The sequence below is a fragment of the Corvus kubaryi genome, unplaced genomic scaffold, assembly GCF_017639235.1.
Source record: "Corvus kubaryi isolate FWS band 111438036 unplaced genomic scaffold, C.kubaryi_AGA036_p1.0 126, whole genome shotgun sequence".
Lineage (NCBI taxonomy): Eukaryota > Metazoa > Chordata > Aves > Passeriformes > Corvidae > Corvus > Corvus kubaryi.
The window spans coordinates 2,600,560-2,615,784 of NW_024580661.1; the positions used below are offsets into that span (position 1 = coordinate 2,600,560).

At 48.8% G+C, this 15,225-nt stretch overlaps 1 protein-coding gene and 1 long non-coding RNA gene across 2 annotated transcripts in view; both read left to right on the plus strand.

The window, feature by feature from the left end:
- Positions 1-3,980, plus strand: part of LOC121661772 — a 4,033-nt gene extending 53 nt beyond the window's left edge. The window contains exons 1-3 of the long non-coding RNA XR_006015089.1: positions 1-167; positions 2,466-2,583; positions 3,679-3,980. The exon at positions 1-167 is cut by the window's left edge and continues 53 nt beyond it. This is a non-coding gene — a long non-coding RNA (uncharacterized LOC121661772). The remainder of the gene's footprint in view (positions 168-2,465; positions 2,584-3,678) is intronic.
- Positions 3,981-5,666: 1,686 nt separating this feature from the next.
- Positions 5,667-15,225, plus strand: part of LOC121661458 (hydrocephalus-inducing protein homolog) — a 70,870-nt gene continuing 61,311 nt past the window's right edge. The window contains exons 1-5 of the mRNA XM_042021663.1: positions 5,667-5,925; positions 7,708-7,842; positions 9,287-9,486; positions 12,628-12,752; positions 14,037-14,238. Coding sequence (XP_041877597.1) covers positions 5,896-5,925; positions 7,708-7,842; positions 9,287-9,486; positions 12,628-12,752; positions 14,037-14,238 — 692 coding nt within the window. The 5' untranslated portion in view covers positions 5,667-5,895. The remainder of the gene's footprint in view (positions 5,926-7,707; positions 7,843-9,286; positions 9,487-12,627; positions 12,753-14,036; positions 14,239-15,225) is intronic.

Genomic DNA, 15,225 nt, shown 5'->3' on the forward strand with positions numbered 1-15,225 from the left:
CTTGGCGATTGTTGCGCCGGTGTCGCCTCAGCCGCCCGGCGAACGCGCTCCTGACAGGCTGCTCGCAGCCTGAGCTACCGCATGCGGGCGGCTACACTGGGCGATGCGCCAAGTGAATGTTCACAGAGACCTGGTCTCTGAGAGCGAGTCTTGAATTTCGTTTGAAGGTAAAGATTAACTAAGGTTGTACTTTTTGGTTTTGTCACATCTGTGCTCTGAAAGAGAACGCCAAAGAGAAATACAGGATGTGATAATGTCAGTCTTCTGGGGCAGCAGTTCAGTGGCATGTACAGCTGAGTGGGTGAGCTACTACTGTGGTCTACTGATTGTGCTTTTTTTTCACTGAAGCAATACAACATTTCCTAGAGATACCAGTTGATGCATTTTTTCCCTATAGTGATTACATAAAAATGCTTAAAGGTGAATGAGTTCAAGTTTCAGTGGGTTGTTACAATCTAGTTATTAAAATTATTAGGGAGATACCTCTGAATTAAGGTGCAAACGAGACCATATGCCAAAGTCAATATGGATTTTATGTAATAGTAAATGTGAGGAAGAGAGACAGAGAAGGAAATAGAGAAGGGGGGGAGGAGGTGATAGAGACAGATTAAGTAGAAAATATCACCATCCCATGGATCCCAGTGATGTCCCATTAATACTCTTCTGGTCTTCACTGTGGTGAGGTCCTGCAAAACATAGAGTCCAATGGATTAATGCAGGTTTGGGCCAGGTGGGAATGGCCAGGTACCTCCTCGGGGCAGGGCAAGTTTGACACTGTCTCTTGCAACACTCTGGGATCTGTTGAGTTACTTTGCATCCCATGCAGTTGTCTGGTGCAAGGCTTCAGGAATGAGTGTAGGAGCACTTTAGAGTCTTTGGTGGGTTATGACACCCCCTCTGCTGCCCCTCATGGGAATGCCCCATGGATGTGGCCTTCTGGGGCTGGGGGGTTTTACAGCTGAGCTAGTTTGTGTGAGGGAGGATGGGTGTCCACTGCCTCTTACCAGAGGTCACGCCACACACCCAAAATTTCCTCCTTCTCCTTCCCCCTCTGTTGATGGGAGGTTTGTGTGCAAACCTGGCCTCAGCAGATGAGTCTGTGGCTATGGCTTCCCCACCCTGAACCCAGACAGAGCTTATTTTCAGGACAACTGCTGGGTTTGGCTTTCTTGTGGAGACACTTTTCTCCCTCAGCCTTGTTTACTTCTCCCCAGACCTGAGCTAATAGGACAATAGTGTCACCTTTATCTTGTCTCAAGTCCTCTTAGGCGGCTTAACTCACAGTCCCAAGTTCCAGTCAGGAGGCATTTTCAGGGAGGGGTGGGCTTCGGTGGTCGCAGCTTCTTTACACGGTTTTGTCACAGTGGGCAACAAGTCCTTCTAGCAGTATTTAAGCCATTAACTGTTGCAGTGCAGGTGGCAGTCGCCACTGCAGCAGAGCATCCACAGGAATAGTGAAGAGGCCTCCAGAACACAAGAGGTCTGATTCTCACCCCGTGGTTATGGTGAGTTCCCATCTTCCTAGTGGTTCTTAGTTTACATGTTTTAAGTTTATTGGTTCAGGAGTTCTCCACCCAATTTTATGTATAAGTCCACGTTTATGTATTTCCACTAGTTGCTTATGTATTAGTTCTGGAAAGTTCTCCCTTCTTCGATGCCGCATTGGTCTACTCATGTAATTTCCCTCCTAAGTCATCCCCATTGGTTATTCCCCTGTTAGCCAGTCCTCCTCCTCAGCTGATCCCCATTGGTTGTTTCCTTTTGTTCCACTCCCATATAAAATGCTGTGCTTTCCCCTTTTTCCTGGTCTTTGTCCCAGGATTTTCCACCAGCAATAAACCTGCTGGAACCTACACAGAGACTCCTCTCTCATCCTTCGCCTCTGCCTATGCTTTTACACCACCTTTGTTTGGGGCTAGCTCCTTGCGAATGAGCCAGCTTTCCCTGCAGGCTGCAGCTGACAGCTTTCCCTGCAGGCAGCAGCCAACCCCTGCTGGCAGTGCAAGAAGCCAAGGGCATCTGCAGCTGGACGCTGTGCTGCCTTGGGCAGCCCCAAAGGTGTCAATTGACCATAACATTCCAGTCCCTCACAAGTCCTGTGAGGAGCAGCTGAGGGAGCTGGGGTTGTTTAGCCTAAAGAAAAGGAGGTTGTTACAGTTCATATACCACAATCTATGGGCTGTCCACTCTAGCTATTTTTACATAATATTTAAGCTACAGCTTTGTCTATTCTAACTATTATTAATGTTCAGACTTTTAGCTCCAGGTTTCAGTATGATCCATCTTTGAATTGCACAACATAGCCATAGAGTTCAAACAAAGTCCAACTAGAGGCCTAACAATACTAGCTACTTATGCCAAACAAGCACTTAGCTACTTTAAAATAATACAAAATTTTTAGTAGCCCTTGAGTCTGCCATGAATTGGGTTCTAGATTTTCAGTCTTCCATTGTTGCTCCTTCCAGCTTTTTTGAGGCACAGTCGCTGATATTCACGACATTGTCCAAAATGGCTTCTGAATTCCTGAAAAAGACATCAGCACCTGGACGTCTTTTGTCCAGGGTAAAAATGAAGACTCAAAGTGTAAGTACCCACTGGGGCTGTGTTAAGGCTGGAAACCGCCCTCGTGTCCCTCCTCTCCCTGCCCCTCGTGTTGTGCAGCAGTGCCGTGAAGCTGCAGGCCCCCTCCCCGCCACTTTGTGCTGTGCTCCTGTTGGTGGGGGCCGTCGTGGTGCAGGAGGGAACACCGTGTGTTGCTTCAGGGACAGTCCAGCGTCCTGCCTGGCTGTGCCACCAGAGCCGAGTTAAACCAATGGAAAGCCGAAGCCGTGAGGGTGTGCTTCTTTGCCTCCCCTTTGCCACAGTAATTCCTTCTGTCAGGTTGGACACTCACCTGTGCTGCTCTCACCAACCTGCCCTTGGGCACCTGGCATAGGGCGGGGGGGGGAGCTCCAACTCTGCCTGGAGCTTCGAGAGACACGGCTGGTCCCGGCTAGAACAGGTCCCAAAGCAGCTGTTCTCTCTCGTGTCCTGTGTGGGGCACAGATCCAGCCCAGCAGTGGAGTCAGGGCAATTCCTCCTTCCCGTCCACAAAGGCCCCTTTGCTGTCTGGAGCTCACTTGACTGGAGATGCCCTGGTGCTGGGGCTCTGTCAAGGACATCTCTGTGTTTTCTTCTGTGGAGGGCTCTGCGAGGCCAGACAGAGAAAGCGAGTGCTAATTAAAAAGGGAGCACTGCAACTTGGACCCATTGCTGTGCTTCAGGCTTGGCACAGTGCTGCTTTCCTGCCTCCCTCGGACTCAGCCAGCAGTGACATCTCCACGCTGTGGCTTGGGAGTGTTGCGCAGGGATGGAGTTCGGGGAGTTCTGATAACTCCTCCCCACTCTCTGCAAAGCTCACCAGCCCAATGCAGTGACACTAAAGAGGAAACAAATGCCCAAAGAGCAGAAATCCCCAAGCATGTCACATCAAATCCCAGAGAAGCTAATGGGACGGAGCCATGTGGTTGGAGTATGTGCATTCCACTCTGTATTATTAATTTACTGATGTTAAGTATTTCAGCAGGTAACTTCCAGGGCTTCCAGAACTGTCCTGGAGGCTGTGATCACAAATTACTCACCAGTGCCAGTTGTGCAAGAAGGCCATCTCTGAGGCTTTTTTTTTTTTTTGTCTTTCAGCTGCTTCCCCCTCTGTTCCAGAGGGAGAAGTCTCTCAACAAGGAGGCCAGCACTGGGGAGTGTAGTCTGCCCAGAATTGGCCCATTTCTAGACAAGAGTGAGACTAGACCAAAGGTAGCCTTTTCCTGCTCTTTTCCTTGCTGTTTGATGCGAGGTTTGTAGAGGGTGTATGTTTGTGACAGACTTGCTTCCAGCAAAATACCTCAGTGTCCAGGTCCTGTTGTCATTGCAAACTGCTGGTAATGGTGGAGTTGAAGTCCTGATCTGCACTAAGCCAACACAAATAACCTCTGCTGAAGCTGCTGGGGTCTGCTGAAGTGTAGCTGCCATTGCTTAATCAGTGGGGGGAAGGCTGGGGACACAAAGGCACAAAATTGCCATTTTCCATTCTCCTGCTGAAATAGCCACCTCTTGCTTTGGTGTGGTCACCATCAAATGCTTGGGATCATAGGATTCCCTACACAGTGGCAGCATGGGCCTTTGAAGGCCGAGGGCCTGCAGTAATTACTTCTGATTTAACGAAACTAATTGCATTAATGCTTTGGGTTGGAACAATGTGTTGGGACCCTGATGGAGTGTTAGATTTCTCAGGCTGCCACATGTACAGGGGACTCACCCTGGGCAGAGGGGAATGGGTGTGCTTTATCTGGATCTGTGCCTACTTAGAGGTGTGTTTAAAGCTGCTTTTCTTGCAGGACTGGCTCAGTATAAAGCACAGTCCAAACTGGTAGGTGACCGAGGTGGGCTGTTGAGCAGGAAATGGGCATCAAGAGACATGTAACAGACTGGTTAAGGATTGCCCTGGAGAGAGGGGTTGGGAACACCTGAGAGAAGGCCACAACTAAGGGCCAGTGTGCTGCAGCCACTCCCTTCAGCAGACTGTGTCTCCTGTGAAGACACGGGAGACCTGCTTGTGTCTCTGGAGCGACAGCAGTGTGGCTGGAGAAGGCAGACAAAGCAGGGAAGAGTTTTCTCAAAGCAGTGTCTCTGCTCCAGAAGCATTTGCTGTTGTTGTGTCATTCCAGACGTGCCTCTGCAATGGTATTAAATAAGATAGCAATAATAGATTACTAGAAAGCACCCATTTAAAGCTCATGGAAAAAGGAGATACCAACTCTAGTCTTACCCAAATTGCTGAGAAAATAACTGAACCTTTTCCTCATTCAGCATTCACGTAATATGCCTTTTTCCTAACTGCTGTGTTACTTTATATTTCCCTTTACCTCTGTTAGAAGCGCTATACTAAAGGGGACAAAGATGTTGAAGCAAAGGAAAACTGTTTATTAGTAACGATTCAGCTGAGCTGGGTGTGTCTCCCTCCCCCAAGAGACGAACACACACACCCTCCAACAAAATGGCAATCTTTTTATACCCTTTCCCAGATGGGGACTGTCCCTGTCCCCTTTCCCGTTGGATGGGTACTCGGGAACTTACATTCTCTCCCGACCGCCTACTTTTCTGTCCCTCCCCTCCCATCATACTTCCTTTCGGTCAGGTCTTCAACCCTGCCCCTCTTCCAGCTCACAGCAACACCCAGCAAATTAACTAGGACAAACCCAAACCATGAATAGCAACACATAAAGAACAAAACCAACAACCCTCATTCTTTCACTTTTGGCTTCAGCAAAATATTACCTCATCCCTCACACCTCCTCTGGTACTGTTCCCTTCTTACTGATGTCTAAGTTCTAGATCAAAAACGGTATTTGCAGTTGTGTGGGCCTCAGTTTCCCTGTCTCAGAGTAAAGGAATCTCAACATTGTTTCCCATGGAGTCTGATGTAAATTCGTGGGTTTCACTTACTCCATGAGTGCTCAGTCATTGCCCCAGAGCTCTGTGACCACATGAGCACAGGGCTGTGCTTAAGGTAAATGCTGCCTGGCATTTTGGAGAAGGAAACCTAAGAAACGTGCCAAAAAACCAGCTTGGCTTGAGCCTGCTCAGTGTGGCCCAGCAGCTCTCAATCAGCTCGGAGCAGAGGTGGAAGAGCCACTGTTTCCCCAGTGTGGCCTGGGCAGATGTACTCACCCAGAGTCTGTACTTCACTGGGGATTAGTGTAAGATTCTTCTTTATGAACCTTCCTCCCAGCAGCTCAACCTCTCCCTCTCTCTCTCTAGCCTCTCCTGTTAAAGCCAGTTACCTCGAAACAGAACTTGTTTCAGGTTTCCCCACAAGAGATTGTATTTCAGAACTTCCTCGTTCATCAGGTCTCTGAAATGATACTGTATCTCGTGAATATAGACAAGGTAAGTGCTGGGACGTGGAGATTTAACACTGTGCTGGAAGAGGAGAGTGGTGAAATTCCCATAGTGTACAGCAGAGCAAGTTACCTGCTGCAGCACATCCAGAGGAAAATGTCTCAGCACCTGTGTACTGCAAGATGGTGGAAATCTTCCTGTGCTGGGAATTCTCCCCTGATTTTGGCCATGCGTTGATAATATCTGTCCCAAGGGAGCTCCCTTCTCTTGAAAGCCCTGGATTGATGGGAACGTTGCAGGCTGTGCAGTTCTTACCTGCTCTCGTGCTTTGCCTTGAGCCTACACCACATCCTGTGTCTCCTTGGTTCATCTTGGTTCCTGGTATGAATCTCTGCCTCTCTCAGCCTGCTTAGCTCCCTTTGTGCAACTCGCAGTCAAAGCTCAGGGGCTGAGTCTTCTCCACTTTATGCTGGAATCACTTATTATTAATGGCACTGGCACTGCAGGAAATGTGTTCTGAAACAGCCCTGGAATCAGACTGATGTAGCAGAAGCAGCGGGAGGCCTTTAGGTGCCTCTTCAGGCTCCTGCTAAGCCTAATTCAGCTCTGCTCAGGTTTTCCAAAAGCAACATGATGCTCTGCTTTCCCTTTGGAGAACCACAGCACATCCAAAGCCATGTGCTCCTGGAGGTTTTCACTTCTTCACTTGAAGACATTGTGATTGTTTTGCAGTTTCCCAAGAGAGTTGAGAGGGAAAAAGTTGAAAAATGTCAGCAGTTGTGTTCCAGTGTAAAGAGGAAAAATGAGACCATTTGAATTTCAGTCAGGGAAACATTTTCTCAAATGAGGCTTGTGCCAAGAGTGGGCTGGTGGGAAGAGACAGGAGGGAGTCAAAATAATCTGGTTTAGACTTTCTGAGACGCATTTTGGTGCTGGGGGGTTGATATCTGTGTGCTAGAAAATGCATATTTGCTGTGTCTGCATACCCCAGAGGGCAGAACCTGGCTGCAGGGTGCCCGCAGGGACTGCTGGCTGCAGGCAGGAATGCCCAGCAGCCCAGCTTGCCTGCACAGGCAGCAAGAGCCCCTGGAGAGCCAAGATTGGCTTTTAATACTGGAACCACGCTGTCAGTCAGTGCTGGTCATGTTTCTCCAGGCAGAAAATGCCTTTGAAGCCCATAGTCGATAGGCACAGCCTGGCTGTGTTTCTGTCACTTTTGGCAAGTTGATTGCTCTCATAGTTTTATGATTTTTCCTTGCTGCTTTACAGCCCATTGAAATTCTCTTTGGCATCTCTTTGTTTCAGGGATTGTCTTGCTGTGTTCCTTCTTTTGCTTTTCAGGTTTGGTTTTATTCTCAGTAAGGCCAGTGGTTGGTCTCCTCTCTTGCTGGTCTGCCTGCATATCCCCACAACTGCCCCACCCAAACCCGATCTGCTAGGAGAGAATTTCTTCCTTCCCCCAGGATAATACACTGTTTTGCCTTCAAGTAGCACATTCCTCCTCTGGAACACGACTGCATGGCTGTGTGCAGGCAGAAGCCAGCAGGTTTTTTGGCCTTGTTGAATATGCAGGTGACTTGGTTCATCTCCAGCCTGCTGGTGCTGACCTGCTTAGCCCTTCCTTCCCACCAGCCATTGCCCTACTGCCCCTGGCTGAAATGCTGGACCCAGACAGAAGGAATTCAGTTCAGCCTTGTGAATTACCTGTACCTCCACAGCTGAAAGTGCTTTGGAAGAGGGGTCAGGGAAGGATGTCACCAGGTCACAGACAGGTCTCCTCTTGTCCGTTTCCACAAGTGGCAAAATCATCATTTCGTGTCTTTCCTGCAGTCTCCTCGGTTGGTGAGGGTCACCATGGAGAACTCACCTCATTTCCGGCTGGTGGGCTCCAATGATGCGTACCACAGAGTGCCGGCAGGCGCGCATCACACCGTGCGCATCCACTTCACCCCTGACAAGGACAAGGTGAGACTGGAGGAGCGTTATCTCCAAAGCCATTGCTTCCATTGCACTCTGGGTACAGCCCGTTCCACGCTGTGAGCTTGGCTTCAGGCCCTGGGCGGGCAGCCTGCAGCCAGTCACACCTTGGCACGTGCTGTCAGGCACTGCACGCAGGCCTGGCAGGCTCTGCTTCCCCTCCCTGCACATTGCTGAGCATTCCCAAGGGCAGATGCACAGGGAACAGTATGAAAATGACAGAGGAGTGTTGATAAGTGTTCAGCCATCTCTAGGCACATCTCTAGGAAGGGGTTTAATTATTGTGGAGAATACCAGGGGAACAAAGGGGTCAGAGAGCTTTCCTCCTTCCCAACTGGCAACAGTTCCCTGCCTCCCCCTGGACTGGAGCACAGACAGTGCTTTTTCACACCCTCTGTTCTCCAGCCTTGCAGCTGGGCTGTCCCAGATGCATGATACTGACCATGATGCTACTGCAGGGCCAGGGCAGAGGATGTGCCGTGCCTGTGGCAGGGAGCCAGCCTGGCACAGGCACACTGATCTCTAGGTGCCCTTAGTCAGCAGGAGGTTGGTGAGCTGCAGGTGACTTAGACACCTGCCTGAAAGAGCTCGTGTAGGGCAGGTACAACCTGCAGGCAGACAGACCTGTGACCCCAGAGCCTGTGGCAGTGACACTGCTGCGGCTCTGTCTTCATGCCTGTCACTGTGGTTGCTCTGTCAACTAGCACCCGTTCTGTGCCAGACGTGCTTTTCCTTGGAGGTTTGAACAGCAGTGCTGAGGCCCTGGCAAGTCTGATCTCAGTGCTGTGATGTGAAGGGTTGGTGCTGTGATCTGGGGCTTGTTCATACAGAAGGGTTTAGGACATGGCATGGAAGGGAGGAAGCCTTGCAGGGAAACAAAGAGAGGCTCTTTCCAACAGCATCCTGCTACCTCTTAGCACTGTTCTTCTCCTGACTTGGCTGGACAGGCAAAGTTAGAGGGAAGCTCTGAGCCAACTGATGTTTCTATACCCGGCCAGACGTGCAGGATCTCTTTGGGTGCAGCTGTTTTCTCATCTTCCTTTTGCTGCTTAGAGTCAGTTTAACACTTTGCCCCATTCTCGAACAGCAGGAATATAGAAACCTAAAGAGGAATGTCCTGTGTTCCCTAGCTCCATGTTGCTTAGAAGAGACTTAGGAATTATTTAACATCATTAAAATTTAGAGTAAAAATTATGGTGGCCTAGGGCAGTTCTCTGTACGATCCAAGTGACACAAGAGCTTAATGCCACTGAGATAGGTTTTGCAAAGGGCACTGGTGCCTTTAAAATGGGACATATTAGTAGGACTTAGTGTTGATTTTGGGGGTGGAAGAGGTAAATTGATGCCCTTGAAGGGTTATAGGAAATGGTTTTTCTTCTGCCATGGAGATGGCATTAAATGCCCTGTGCTGAGCCAGTTTCTTTTCCTGCAGGATTATTCCCATGAGCTCTCCTGCACCAGTGGAAAGGAAAGGATAGTTGTGCCAGTTCGGGCCATTGGTGGCCGACCTATCCTGCACTTCCCTGACCAGCTGGACTTCCCAGTCTGTATAGTCAAACGCAGCAGTGAGAAGACTCTGCTGGTTCAAAACACTGGAAACCGGGAAGCTCATTACGAGATGAGCACCAAGAGGTGAGGCAGCTCATCTATTCTTATGCAAAACACCTTTGGGTGAAAACAGAGTTGGGAAAGAGTAACAAAAGGAAGCAGAGCATTGGAGCTGCTGCCCTGCAGCCCTGGCTGGAAGTGAGCAGGATGGGTGGCATCTGCTCTTGCTTCCAGTGTTCTTAGCAGGATGCAGCCTTTGAGCTTTCTCTGTCCCAGGTTTCCTGGAGGGTGCTGGAATATGTTAGTAGCTGGCTTGCACCCTCCTGAGCACAAGCAGCTTCTGAAATGGTTACTCAGCATTGTCAGCCAAATAGACAGGAGCAGGTAACCAAATTCTCTGGGAGGACACAGGCAGGTGGCATTCCAGCGGTCCCCACATTGGATGCCCAACATGAGCTATGTTGTGGGCAGCCTGTGCGGTTCCTGTTCCTTAAAGCTGATCTGATTTCCCTTGTCAGCTGAGGGCATCAGTCACCTCTTCTGTTCCATGATGAACCTTTAAAAGCCAGTTGAAAATTTCAAACAGATGATTTAAATCTCTGAATAAGGTCGGGCCCCCTTTCACTGAGATTTCTTTGTAAATACTCTGAAGTTCCTGTGTTTCTGCTCTGTTTTTTAATTTTGTTTTGTGTTAAATGTTTGCCAAAATGTCATGAATTCTTCATTGGGAACTTTCATAAAGGTCCAGCTCCTCTAGTGCCTGTCAGTATAGCTCATGCCCATAGGTATATGCACAGGTGTGTAGGAAATACGACACATTTAGAGAATATGTGAAAAGCAATTGGGCTGATTTAGAAGATAAAAATACAGAATAACTTTTGCTGGAAGGGACCTCTGGAAATCGTCTGAGCAAACACACTGCTCAAAGCAAGACCAGTGTCTGGGGCTTGCAAGGTGCCCTTGGGAGATCTGGACCTGTCTTTGGATGCCGTACAAGAAAACAAACATCCAAATGGACCTAGTTAAAAAGCGGAAGAAAACAAGCTATTAGAACCCCCTTCATACCTTACCTTTTCTGCCTGTCAGGTGCAGTAGTGATTCATGGAAAGGGTAGATCTAACAGGATGAGAACTATCTTAAGGAACAGCTCACAATGAACAGATAAAAGGCCAAAATGTAGCCTGCCAGCCCCATCTCTTGGCAGTGGTTTTCATTTGGTTATTACAGTGACAGGGATGTCTCCTTCCCAGCTCTTCGCATGTGTGGGCTCAGGGAAGAGCTTAGTGATGTTGGCTGAAATCCAGAGGAGTTAAGTTTAACTGCAGAGCTTGTGTCCTTGGGTCTTGGGGAGCCAAGTCTATATGTGAGAGACGACTGCTACAGCAGTAACAGAGAAGTCTGGTGGGTACAGCCCGGGTTGGGATGTAGGAGATGCAGGGGCTGATTTGCACTCCGTGTTTCAGTCCTGACAGCTGAGTTCTGAGCTTGGCTGGATCCTCTTCTCCTGATAATTTGGAAATAAGAAGATACCTTCTTTCTCAGGCAGCCCCTGAAGTCACCCCCAGGAGTGTTATTCCCATCCTGCTATCTGAGGGCAGGACTATGTAGACATGGGACAGGAGTGGGAAAGGGATGGGATGGAAGGCAGTGCTGAAGTGTGGCCAGAGATTCCCTTAACTTGCAGCTTCTCTGTTCTGGTGCAATTTCTGGCAAAAGAATAAGAAAAAAAGCCTGTGCCTTGCCCACACCAGGCACTGATCCCCCCTAGCCCCAGCAGAGACCTGCAGCAGTCCTGGCAGCACCCCTGGGGCAGATGCAGAAACACGTACAGTAATCCAGCTCTGGGGCTGGTGGGGCCTTGTCTTTCCTCCCCTCTCTCCAAAGTCTCAGGTCAAGCACATAAACATTTCTGGCCCAAGGCTTCTCCATCAGCCAGTAGTGATGCTCTCACTACTGGTAATGGGAACAGGCCAGGCCCATAATTGCAGCAGTAGGTCCTTAATGAGCAGAACCTGAAGCGCCTTCATCAGCTGTCACTACTGACATGAGGAAAGTTCAGCAGCTTGCCAGATGTTCTCTTTATTTTTGTGTGGGATGCGTTCATCACCAAACTCCCCAGAACACACTTTTAAGGTGACAGATTGACTACTAGCAAAGCACCAAGGCCAGGAACTTTTGTTTCCTCAGTGAGGCTCTGCAGGAGCACAAAGCCCAGCAGCTGCTGGGCAGAAGCACATTTCACCTGAGCTGTCCCATCAAAGCATGGAGTCTTGTGTCTATCAGGCAAGAGCTGTTCACCTGGTGACCAATCCTAATTGCTCCTGTTAAATCAAAGTGCACCAACACATTTGCATAATTATTTCCAACACATTGCACAGAGTTTGTCTGGGGGGCCAAGCAAACAGTCACCAGCCTGGATGACAACCCGGAGTCCCAGACTCTGGTAAATACACAGAAACCTTCTGTTCTGTTTCCTTGATGTGCTCCTGGTAAGGGTGCTTCATTTAGCTGGGACTGGATCCTTCAGATTGTAAATGGCATCCTCCTTTTGGGTCTTGTTTCCATGCCACTGTAGTGCTCTAATGTGCATTTGTTTGCACTTTTCAGAGTTTTGATTGCTCCTTTTCTTAAAACAGCCTTCATTGAAATGCTGATAAAATGTGCCCTTTTTAGGCTAAATCAGGATGTTTTCAAGGTAAAATAAACCAAAGAACCACACTGCAAATTCAACAGTAATTATTCCTTGGTCTTCAAGGAAGAGCTCCTTCTCCCTGTCTGATTTCTAGGCTATAATCTCACAGGGCAGGTAGTGCCCTAACATTTGCATCTCTTGAGATGAGGTTTATAGGCAGCAGGAAAAGAGAAATTCCTGAGGCAGTCAGTGTCAAGTTGTGCATGCAGATAGTTCTTAACCCTCTCTGTGCTTTTCACAAACCATTCTCTGGTGGGATTGCTGGCGGTCAGACCCTTGAATCTCATTGCAGATAGCTGGATGCAGAGCATGGGGGAGATGAGGTCATTTTATCCCACAGGATCTTGTGAGGGCTGGATCTCCTCCCACAAGAGTCAGCAGCTGTTTGTGATCCTGTGTGTTCTGTCTGTCTTCTGTTGGCTGTGGTTTGTTTGCTCCCTGTTTGCCCAAGTGAGCAGAAGTGACCTGGACTGCAGACGGAATAGAGTCCCCAGATGTCCCCCCGAGTCCTGATCCCTGTCTTTGTGTTGCAGCCCTTTCTCCGTGGTTCCAGCCAGGGGAACTCTGGGCATTGGCGAAACCATGCAGGTGACAGTGAAATATCAGCCGCTGACGACCGGTGACCATGACGCACCCCTGGTAGTGTGCTACGGCAGAGGTGAGCGCTGGGCACTGCACGGGGCACGGGACAGTTCTCCACCATCATTCCCCGTTGTCCCAGCCACCTCAATTCCCTCTCCAGATGTGCCTCCCCTGTTCCAGCTTTACCCCAAAGAAAAGTGAGAACTAGCTGGTGTTTAGGGGGTCAATAAAGTGGATACCCTCTAAAAGGGCTAGGATTTTTGGAATCCTGTTTTGCTGGGAGTTGCTGAGTGGAGGAAGGAGAAACCCTGATTCTCCACTACCGTGTGGCTCCACCTGGGTGAAGTTTTATTTTATTCCTGGGCAGTGCTGTGTGTGAGGTCTCCACCAGACTCTCTCCAATGCAATGTATTTCGTGCACACTTCTGTCCTGTATGCTGCTTCTCCATTGTCTTGTCACAGAGGCTTTTTCTATGTTGCCCTCTACACATGTGTGTAATTTCTGTCTCATAACATTTTCAGGCCCTCGAGTTCCTGTTTGATGACAAATAAGACAAATTTTTCCTCGTTTCCATTCCCCAGGCCACTCATGCTGTTGCAAACTTCTCCCATCTATCTCCCATTTGATTTCCAGACTGAGGAATCCCATTCAGTCTTCATATAGAAGCTGCTCTCTACTTATTAATCTTTCCTTTGTCCCTTTTTTATTTAATTTGAAATGCTCCAGCTTGGTTTTTGAGATGAGAACAATATCAAATATTTCAAGACTGATGTTGCTGTGCGTTTGGACAGAGAGATGATGATGGTTTTCATGGTGTTCAATTTGTAGTTGTTTGTCATATTGCAGAGCACTGGGTTGTGTTTCCTCGCTTGTGTCCCCTCCTGCTGTGGGCTGTCACTTCACTTGTTCCTCTGGGCCTTCCTTTTCTGCCCACATGCCCCCAGGCATATTTTCTTGTCAGCAACAAGGGGTCAGGAGAGACAGGAGTCTCACGGGATGCCCAGGGGCAAGCCAGGACTGAACAGGGCTCCTCAGCGTCACCTGCAGGACTTTGATGCAGAATTCCCAGTGATCGGCGTGGGTCACCTGAGCACATCTGACAAATCCCACTGTAAATACTGTCACCTTGGGGCCAAATCTCTACAAACACACTCAGAAATAAGGCGTTTAAGGAGGTGCCCAGGACATCCTCACTCTGTACACACAGAGCTGTCAGGATGTGATAAATGTACTGATCCATAGAACTGCTCATTCAGCTAAAAGCTGTAACACTTTCTTCTGTCACCTGTGGTTTGCTCTGTTCCTTGTGCTTCCATCAGCGCCTGAGCTGAGCAAAGACTCCTCTTTGCTTTGTTCCAGATGAAACTATCCAGACAAAGCTTCATGGAGAAGCTATAGATCTCAACATTGGCTTGAGAACATATTCCGTGGAGCTTGAGAAGACTTACATCACCATGTCGTGCCACACAACTGTGTTCATCGAAAACAGGAGTAACACCACAGCCCACTTCCAGTGGAAGACTTATCCTAATGAGGAAGAAGAGAATCAAAGGAGGATGAGGTGGGTTTGAAAGATGCATTTCACTGAAATACGTGGCCCAAGACTAAAACTAACGTATGGCCTTAGGGGTTTGTTGGTGCTTTTGAATGGTTTAGGTCAAGTAAACCATCTCTGAAATTAGGGTGTGTGTCCCTGGGCTTCAGGAGCTCAGCACTTTGCATTCCAGTTCAATTTATACTCCAGCCAAGGATGGCGTTTTGGGGAGGAAAGGTTGATCGCAATGACTGGATTTCCTCAAGTTCTAATTGGGCTTTTGCCTCTCTAGTTTTCTTCCTACGTGACCTGGCAACATCCTTAAACATTTCCTGAGTTGCCTGCCCCTCTTTCCAAAGGTCATACACCCTCTTTTTTTCCCTTAGTTCCTTCAAAAGCTCCTTGCCCATCCGGGCTGGTTGTCTTCCCCATCAGCTCGTCTTTCAGCACATTGGGACAGTCTGTTCCTGTGCCTTCAAGACTTCTTTCTTGAAGTATGTCCATCCTTCCTGGACCCCTTTGTTTTTAAAGGCTGTTTCCCAAGGTACTCTCCAAATCAGTCTCTTGAACAGGCCGAAGTCTGCCCTCCAGAAGTCCAGAGTGGAAGTTTTGTTGATGCCTCTCCTTGTTTCACCGAATATTGAGAACTCTATTATTTCACAGTCACTGTACCCCAGACGGCCTCCGACCACATCTCCCACCAGCCCTTCTCTGTTTATGAACAGCAGGTCCAGCAGAGCTCCACCCCTCGTAGGCTCACTCGCCAGCTGTGATAAGAAGCTCTCCTCCATATACTCTAAGAACCTCCTAGATTGCCTCTTCTCCGCTGTGCTAAGTTCCCAGCAGATGTCTGTCAGGTTAAAGTCACCTACAAGAACAAGTGCTGGAGATCTTGGAACATCCTTCAGCTGCTTGTAGAATAACACATCCACCTCCTGGTCCTGGCTGGGTGGTCTATAACAGACCCCCCCGGGATGTCAGCCTTGTGGGGCTTCCCCTGATTCTCACCCACAG